The 11,208-nt window shown below is 29.1% G+C and overlaps 1 protein-coding gene across 1 annotated transcript in view; it reads right to left on the bottom strand.

Annotated features, from left to right (window-relative positions):
* Positions 1-323: 323 nt before the first annotated feature.
* LOC143240704 (uncharacterized) overlaps positions 324-11,208 on the bottom strand; it is a 98,114-nt gene continuing 87,229 nt past the window's right edge. Inside the window, exon 10 of the mRNA XM_076483602.1 lies at positions 324-406. Within this exon, the coding sequence (XP_076339717.1) occupies positions 324-406 (83 nt within the window). The remainder of the gene's footprint in view (positions 407-11,208) is intronic.

Here is an 11,208-nt window from a genome sequence, read left to right as displayed (position 1 = left end):
ACACGTCTCTTGTTATTTAAAGATTGTTCACCCTCTGAGTAATGTTAGAAAGCTAATTCTTTTGGGGAAAAAAATTGTGGTCGATCAAAGAAGCTATTACTAAGACATACAGACATTTTCAATATGGAGCTCCTATGTCCATATAGGGCAATGAAAAAACTGAGAACTGTCCAGACCTCTTGTTTAACTAAATAAGGAAATCTGAAACTAAATAATGATTTAATAAAGTTCAAACTTCACGTTCTAGAATTTCAGAGTTTTAGTTACGTTTCAGATTCTAGAAAGCGAAACAATAAAACAGAAACAAATCATTCCGGAACGTTTTACCTTGTGGTTTCTTCTACCAACTTGCACGGGTCAGATGCGTAAAACTTGACATTGAAATACAACGTGCACGGTGATGAATCTATCAAAAGAAAGAAGCACGTGATCTTACTTGGGGTAAGGTTGATAGTTTCAACTCGTGCTTAATATATTAACAATATTAGACGGAACAAACTAATTAAATACATTTACTTATATTGTATTAAAATAACGAGATACAACTATGTGTAAATGAAATAATAACCATATATAATTCAAGTGTAACTGAGTTTGCAGATTTATGTTTAACCATGTTTACATAACGAATAGAATTTTTAAAATGTTCTTTCATATAACATTTTACTAAGTGAAATACAAACAAACAAACAGTGGTTTTTGTGTACATTTGTTTAAACATTTACACATTTACAGTTATAGTTTAAATGGAAGTAAAATGTTTTGTGTAATGGTTAAACATACACTTTCACTAATGTTGTACAAACACATCATTGGTTAAACATACACTTACACTAATGTTGTACAAACACATCATTGGTTAAACATACACTTACAATATCGTTGTACAAACACATCATTGATTAAACATACACTTACACTATCGTTGTATAAACACATCATTAATTAAACATACACTTACACTATCGTTGTATAAACACATCATTGATTAAACATACACTTACAATATCATTGTATGAATACATCATTGATTAAACATACACTTACACTATCATTGTATAAACACATTATTGATTAAACATACACTTACACTATAGCTGTTTAAACACATCTTTGGTTAAACATACACTTACACTATCGTTGTATAAACACATCATTGATTAAACATACACTTACACTAATACACAGTAATATTTATATCGCGATCCTCACAATGTTACTTTCACTTAATCCTAAAATATCTTGTTTTTAATTAAGTTTTTGAAGGTTAGTAATTTAAACTGTCTAACTATATCGGAGTTACGTCGTCTGTTTATGTTTGTCTAACTATATCGGAGTTACGTCGTCTGTTTATGTTTATTAATCCATTATTTCTCACAAACCAACCATCTTCCAAAGCAGCATGTTTAAACATTATCTGCTTGGTTAAGAAAATGTTACAAATGTTCACTAAATTAATATATATTAAACAACAACATATATGGATTGTTTGTTTTTAATAAACACAAAGTTACACAATGGGTAACTGTGCTGTGTCCAACACTGATATCAAAACTTGTTTTTTAGCATTGCAAGTCCGTATACTTTTAACAAGAACAGTTCAGTTACACAAACATGGAACTCATAATTTCTTTTATTTCAAAACAAACATGTTTGCTAAGTGTGATGCTGACAGTCCAAGACAAACATGTTTACTATGTGTGATGCTGACACTCCAAGACAAACATGTCTACTATGTGTGATGCTGACACTCTAAGACAAACATGTCTACTATGTGTGATGCTGACACTCCAAGACAAACATGTTTATTATGTGTGATGCTGAAACTCCAAGATAAACATGTCTACTATGTGTGGTGCTGACACTCCAAGACAATCATGTTTACTATGTGTGATGCTGACACTCCAAGATAAACATGTCTACTATGTGTGATGCTGACACTCCAAGAGAAACATGTTTACTATGTGTGATGCTGAAACTCCAAGATAAACATGTCTACTATGTGTGATGCTGACACTCCAAGATAAACATGTTTACTATGTGTGATGCTGACACTCCAAGACAAACATGTTTACTATGTGTGATGCTGACACTCCAAGATAAACATGTCTACTATGTGTGATGCTGACACTCCAAGATAAACATGTCTACTATGTGTGGTGCTGACACTCCAAGACAATCATGTTTACTATGTGTGATGCTGACACTCCAAGATAAACATGTCTACTATGTGTGATGCTGAAACTCCAAGATAAACATGTCTACTATGTGTGATGCTGACACTCCAAGATAAACATGTCTCCTATGTGTGATGCTGACACTCCAAGATAAACATGTTTACTATGTGTGATGCTGACACTCCAAGATAAACATGTCTACTATGTGTGGTGCTGACACTAGTGAACTGTTTTTTTTTTAATACCACACCAAACAAAGAGTGAAAGAAACTATGAAAGTTGCTTCTCGTGGTCGGTATAACAACAAACCAACTAAATATCACTTCAGATTCCTTTTAACCAACATGCCCGCCAGGTATCTTATTGTTTAGGAAAGAGTCAACCAAAGGCGTCACGACTTCAGGCAGCTGTCTCACGATCATTTTCCAATTATCAAGTGACCCTGTTCATCGTAAACTTCCCGACTGTGGGGGAGGAGGGGGGTTTAGATAACCCGACACTTACCCTAAACCTGTGATCATGAACTGAAAAATTATGAATCTAAATTTCTTAGAAATTATTATAGTTTACTTCCATACACAACAAGTTTTAGTCCAAGTAGGAGAAATTAGTAACAAGTATAACGTACGGAAAATAACACAATGTGAAACTTCCCACGGTCGAATTGCCAACAAGGTCATATTTTAAAGGTACTTTGGTTCTTTAGAAAGAGAACAACGTTACAGTGATAACAGATACGAACCCAGAATTAGAAGTGATGCAGATGAAATAATAATGTTACGACTTACTACATCTTTACAGCAATGGTTGCATGAGTTACTACATCTTTACAGTAATGGTTGTATGAGTTACTACATCTTTACAGTGATGGTTGCATGAGTTACTACATCTTTACAGTAATGGTTGTATGAGTTACTACATCTTTACAGTAATGGTTGTATGAGTTACTACATCTTTACAGTAATGTTTGCATGAGTTACTACATCTTTACAGTAATGGTTGCATGAGTTACTACATCTTTACAGTAATGGTTGCATGAGTTACTACATCTTTACAGTAATGGTTGTATGAGTTGCTACATCTTTACAGTAATACTTTTACGAGTTACTACAGTTACCTTGTGTCTATATGAGGTTTAGGGATGGTTCTTGAAATCCTTATTTCAGAGGAAGTCTAGTGTTTTACCCCTAATGTATGGGGTGAAGATACTTAAGACAAAGGGAAAAGAAACAACGTTAGCTTGACGTAAGTTACAGCAAACTTTATATACTATGTTAAATAGTTATGAACATACGCCAACAAATGATTCATGTTTCTGTCAATAAATCATTGTTGCTGTCTTTGTTATACGTGTAGTTAAGCTACAATAAATCATTGTTGCTGTCTTTGTTATACGTGTAGTTAAGCTACAATAAATCATTGTTGCTGTCTTTGTTATACGTGTAGTTAAGCTACAATAAATCATTGTTGCTGTCTTTGTTATACGTGTAGTTAAGCTACTTTCACTACAAGAGAGTCGATTATTGTAAGTGCGCGTGCCATGAATAAATATATGCGTGTTAGCGATCTGTAGTACTGTGAACACTTGACGTTCTGATATAGGTGGCGCAGGAGTGGCAGTTCCTTTCACTGGATTAGTTACAGGTCACTTGTGTCTCTGTTCTGCCCATCCGGTACGATTTGGCCAAATTTTAAGCACGTGACCTCACTGTAGTTTTCCACGCTACTGGTAGGTTATCTAAATACTGTCATATAAACCATGTCCCACAACGTGAAGAGAAGTGGAATAGAAGAAAAAAAAAAAAAAAACATCGAGTGGAAAGACCTCTTTTGTTGAGCCAGAACGTTTTTCTGACGACAACATACACTCGCACCCAGGGAATTACAATAAACCTTGACGTCACTTATAGTAAGTTAAAAAATTAAAATGTCTTGAGATTCTCGATATATCTTTTCTTTATACATACCGCTAAGAAGACAAATAATACGACATTAGAAACACGTTTATCAAGACATATCTTAGGACTTGACGTTATTTAGCCGTGATGAAAGACGAAAATAACTAGAAATTTCACCATGCGAATCTGAGAACAAAATTCAAAACAAAATATTCAATTTATAAGTCTTCGTATGGAACTGACTAAATAACAATATTAAAATAAGTTCAGAATAATTAATATACGAAGGGTGAACACTACCATGTCGTCTTAGCTTGTTTCGTACAAAGCTCTATTACCTTCCAGTGGACTGGCACTGACGTAACAAGACGCACGGTCTGTTTCCTCCACTATATTGGACTTCAAGTGGTCAAATTTGTCTTAGGTGAAAAATGACAAACTTGCCTTCCAATGTCGTGTTATGCGACGCTACAAATCATCTCAGCGACTTAAATAAGACAGATATATCAAGAAACTGAACAGCTGTAGTTTCGGATTCGTATCTTTCGCCACAGGGGATATTTATGCCGTTGACAGCAAGCATGTAAAGCCTAATAGAATATTCTATTATTATTCCTGTAATGTATCATCTGGTTCGTTTAGATTATTTGATAAAAATAATGTTTATGCATTTAATAACAGTTAATTTATTTATTTCTTCTATAACGTGCGCTATAAGTTAAATGCATTTTGACTCAAATTATAGGTCAACGTTTGCAAACAAAGTTTGAACACGAAATACAATAATAACACACCTAACTTACAAATAACTTTACTTACAGAATTTTCTTACTGATTGATCGATTAACTTAATACACATAACAACTGTCACTATCAACACTGAATCTTCTTCAATTACTTAATCCAGTACTCTTTGATTTGATTGTAAAATGATTGGAAACTGGATGCTAGAAAAACACTTGGTGACTGACTGTACAAACTACTCATGTAATATATTAGTGACTGTACAATCTACTTATGTAATATGTTAATGACTATACAATCTACTTATGTAATATATTAGTGACTATACAATCTACTTATGTAATATGTTAATGATTATACAATCTACTTATGTAATATATTGGTGACTATACAATCTACTTATGTAATATAATAGTGACTATACAATCTACTTATGTAATATGTTAATGATTATACAATCTACTCATGTAATATATTAGTGACTATACAATCTACTTATGTAATATATTAGTGACTATACAATCTACTTATGTAATATAATAGTGACTATACAATCTACTTATGTAATATATTAGTGACTATACAATCTACTCATGTAATATATTAGTGACTATACAATCTACTTATGTAATATAATAGTGACTATACAATCTACTTATGTAATATATCAGTGGCTATACAATCTACTCATGTATTATAATAGTGACTATACAATCTACTCATGTAATATAATAGTGACTATACAATCTACTTATGTAATATGTTAATGATTATACAATCTACTCATGTAATATATTAGTGACTATACAATCTACTTATGTAATATAATAGTGACTATACAATCTACTTATGTAATATATTAATGACTATACAATCTACTCATGTAATATATTAGTGACTATACAATCTACTTATGTAATATAATAGTGACTATACAATCTACTTATGTAATATATTAGTGGCTATACAATCTACTCATGTATTATAATAGTGACTATACAATCTACTCATGTAATATAATAGTGACTATACAATCTACTTATGTAATATGTTAATGATTATACAATCTACTCATGTAATATATTAGTGACTATACAATCTACTTATGTAATATAATAGTGACTATACAATCTACTTATGTAATATATTAATGACTATACAATCTACTCATGTAATATATTAGTGACTATACAATCTACTCATGTAATATATTAGTGACTATACAATCTACTTATGTAATATAATAGTGACTATACAATCTACTTATGTAATATATTAGTGGCTATACAATCTACTCATGTATTATAATAGTGACTATACAATCTACTCATGTAATATAATAGTGACTATACAATCTACTTATGTAATATGTTAATGATTATACAATCTACTCATGTAATATATTAGTGACTATACAATCTACTTATGTAATATAATAGTGACTATACAATCTACTTATGTAATATATTAATGACTATACAATCTACTCATGTAATATATTAGTGACTATACAATCTACTTATGTAATATAATAGTGACTATACAATCTACTTATGTAATATATTAGTGACTATACAATCTACTCATGTATTATAATAGTGACTATACAATCTACTTATGTAATATATTAGTGACTATACAATCTACTCATGTAATATATTAGTAACTATACAATCGACTTATGTAATATATTAGTGACTATACAATCTACTTATGTAATATATTAGTGACTATACAATCTACTTATGTAATATATTGGTGACTATACAATCTACTTATGTAATATATTAGTGACTATACAATCTACTCATGTAATATAATAGTGACTATACAATCTACTTATGTAATATGTTAATGATTATACAATCTACTCATGTAATATATTAGTGACTATACAATCTACTTATGTAATATATTAGTGACTATACAATCTACTTATGTAATATAATAGTGACTATACAATCTACTTATGTAATATATTAGTGACTATACAATCTACTTATGTAATATATTAGTGACTATACAATCTACTCATGTAATATATTAGTGACTATACAATCTACTTATGTAATATAATAATGACTATACAATCTACTTATGTAATATATCAGTGGCTATACAATCTACTCATGTATTATAATAGTGACTATACAATCTACTCATGTAATATAATAGTGACTATACAATCTACTTATGTAATATGTTAATGATTATACAATCTACTCATGTAATATATTAGTGACTATACAATCTACTTATGTAATATAATAGTGACTATACAATCTACTTATGTAATATATTAGTGACTATACAATCTACTCATGTAATATATTAGTGACTATACAATCTACTTATGTAATATAATAGTGACTATACAATCTAGTTATGTAATATATTAGTGACTATACAATCTACTTATGTAATATATTAGTGACTATACAATCTACTTATGTAATATATTAGTGACTATACAATCTACTCATGTATTATAATAGTGACTATACAATCTACTTATGTAATATATTAGTGACTATACAATCTACTTATGTAATATATTAGTGACTATACAATCTACTCATGTAATATATTAGTGACTATACAATCTACTTATGTAATATGTTAATGATTATACAATCTACTTATGTAATATATTAGTGACTATACAATCTACTCATGTAATATATTAGTGACTATACAATCTACTTATGTAATATATTGGTGACTATACAATCTACTCATGTAATATATTAGTAACTATACAATCTACTCATGTAATATATTAGTGACTATACAATCTACTCATGTAATATATTAGTGACTATACAATCTACTCATGTAATATATTAGTAACTATACAATCGACTTATGTAATATATTAGTGACTATACAATCTACTTATGTAATATATTAGTGACTATACAATCTACTTATGTAATATATTGGTGACTATACAATCTACTTATGTAATATATTAGTGACTATACAATCTACTTATGTAATATATTGGCGACTATACAATCTACTTATGTAATATATTAGTGACTATACAATCTACTTATGTAATATATTAGTGACTATACAATCTACTTATGTAATATATTAGTGACTATAAAATCTACTTATGTAATATGTTAATGGCTATACAATCTACTTATGTAATATATTAGTGACTATACAATCTACTTATGTAATATATTAGTGACTATACAATCTACGTATGTAATATATTGGTGACTATACAATCTACTTATGTAATATATTAGTGACTATACAATCTACTTATGTAATATGTTAATGACTATACAATCTACTTATGTAATATATTAGTGACTATACAATCTACGTATGTAATATATTAGTGACTATACAATATACTTATGTAATATATTAGTGACTATACAATCTACTTATGCAATATATTAGTGACTATACAATCTACTTATGTAATATATTGGTGACTATACAATCTACTTATGTAATATGTTAGTGACTATACAATCTACTCGTAATATATTGATGACTATACAACCTACTTATGTAATATATTAGTGACTATACAATCTACTCATGTAATATGTTAATGACTATACAATCTACTTATGTAATATATTGGTGACTATACAATCTACTCATGTAATATGTTAATGACTACACAATCTACTTATGTAATATATTGGTGACTATACAATCTACTTATGTAATATGGTAATGAATATACAATCTACTTATGTAATATATTAGTGACTATACAACCTACTTATGTAATATATTAGTGACTATACAATCTACTCATGTAATATGTTAATGACTATACAATCTACTTATGTAATATATTAGTGACTATACAATCTACTTATGTAATATATTAGTGACTATACAATCTACTTATGTAATATATTAGTGACTATACAATCTACTTATGTAATATATTAGTGACTATAGAATATACTCGTAATATATTGGTGACTATACAATCTACTTACGTAATATATTAGTGAATATACAATCTATTCATGTAATATGTTAATGACTATATAATCTACTTATGTAATATATTAGTGACTATACAATCTACTTATGTAATATATTAGTGACTATACAATCTACTTATGTAATATATTGGTGACTATACAATCTACTTATGTAATATATTGGTGACTATACAATCTACTTATGTAATATGTTAGTGACTATACAATCTACCTATGTAATATATTGGTGACTATACAATCTACTCATGTAATATGTTAATGACTACACAATCTACTTATGTAATATATTGGTGACTATACAATCTACTTATGTAATATGGTAATGAATATATAATCTACTTATGTAATATATTAGTGACTATACAACCTACTTATGTAATATATTAGTGACTATACAATCTACTCATGTAATATGTTAATGACTATACAATCTACTTATGTAATATATTAGTGACTATACAATCTACTTATGTAATATATTAGTGACTATACAATCTACTTATGTAATATATTAGTGACTATACAATCTACTTATGTAATATATTAGTGATTATAGAATATACTCGTAATATATTGGTGACTATACAATCTACTTACGTAATATATTAGTGAATATACAATCTACTCATGTAATATGTTAATGACTATATAATCTACTTATGTAATATATTAGTGACTATACAATCTACTTATGTAATATATTGGTGACTATACAATCTACTTATGTATTATATTAGTGACTATTTTTTATGTAGAGGAGTGAACAACGTTTCGACCTTCTTCGATCATCGTCAGGTGAAAACGGCATAATATACGACCAATAGTTACAGTGTCAAATAAACACACATCATAATATACGACCAATAGTTACAGTGTCAAATAAACACACATCATAATAAACGACCAATAGTTACAGTATCAAAATAAACACGTCATAATATACGACCAACATTTTCGACACTAAATAAATTATATAACAGTCCATTAATCTTCACGTAAATAGTCCAGGCCGGTATCTAGTAGACCCAGGGTATGGTAAACTATTTCGATTTATTATCAAACCCTTTTTTGTGAATCATAAATAATTTTACCTGTATTCAAGATACATTATTATATTATATAATGCTATATTATTATAGTTTGAACTTTGGTGTCCGTCCAAGTATCCTTCTCTCTCACGTTTAAAAAGTTGTACAGCCAGGTACAACTCAATACTCACTTTGGAAATGACCATGGCACAGGATATTCTACACTAGATTGTCAGTAATTAATTACACTGTTATTTTAACACGATATTCTACACTAGATTGTCAATAATTAATCACATGGCTATTTAACAGGATATTCTACACTAGATTGTCAATAATTAATCACACGACTATTTAACAGGATATTCTACACTAGATTGTCAGTAATTAATCACACGGTTATATTTACAGGATATTCTACACTAGATTGTCAATGATTAATCACACGGCTATTTTAACATGATATTCTAACTAGATTGTCAGTAATTAATCACACGGTTATATTAACAGGATATTCTACACTAGATTGTCAATGATTAATCACACGGTTATCTTAACATGGTATTCTACACTAGATTGTCAATAATTAATCACACGGCTATTTTAACAGGATATTCTACACTGGATTGTCAATGATTAATTACACGGCTATTTTAACATGATATTCTAACTAGATTGTCAATGATTAATCACACAGCTATTTTAACAGGATATTCTACACTAGATTGTCAGTAATTAATCACACGGCTATTTTAACAGGATATTCTACACTAGATTGTCAGTAATTAATCACACGGTTATTTTAACAGGATATTCTACACTAGATTGTCAATAATTAATCACACGGCTATTTTAACATGATATTCTAACTAGATTGTCAGTAATTAATCACACGGTTATATTAACAGGATATTCTACACTAGATTGTCAATGATTAATCACACGGTTATCTTAACATGGTATTCTACACTGGATTGTCAATAATTAATCACACGGCTATTTTAACAGGATATTCTACACTAGATTGTCAGTAATTAATCACACGGCTATTTTAACAGGATATTCTACACTGGATTGTCAATGATTAATTACACGGCTATTTTAACATGATATTCTAACTAGATTGTCAATGATTAATCACACGGCTATTTTAACAGGATATTCTACACTAGATTGTCAGTAATTAATCACACGGATATTTTAACATGATATTCTACACTAGATTGTCAGTAATTAATCACACGGCTATTTTAACAGGATATTCTACACTAGATTGTCAGTAATTAATCACACGGCTATTTTAACATGATATTCTAACTAGATTGTCAGTAATTAATCACACGGTTATATTAACAGGATATTCTACACT

Source organism: Tachypleus tridentatus, chromosome 2, assembly GCF_004210375.1.
Source record: "Tachypleus tridentatus isolate NWPU-2018 chromosome 2, ASM421037v1, whole genome shotgun sequence".
NCBI classification, from domain to species: Eukaryota; Metazoa; Arthropoda; class Merostomata; order Xiphosura; family Limulidae; genus Tachypleus; species Tachypleus tridentatus.
This window is presented reverse-complemented; position numbering and strand designations above follow the sequence as displayed.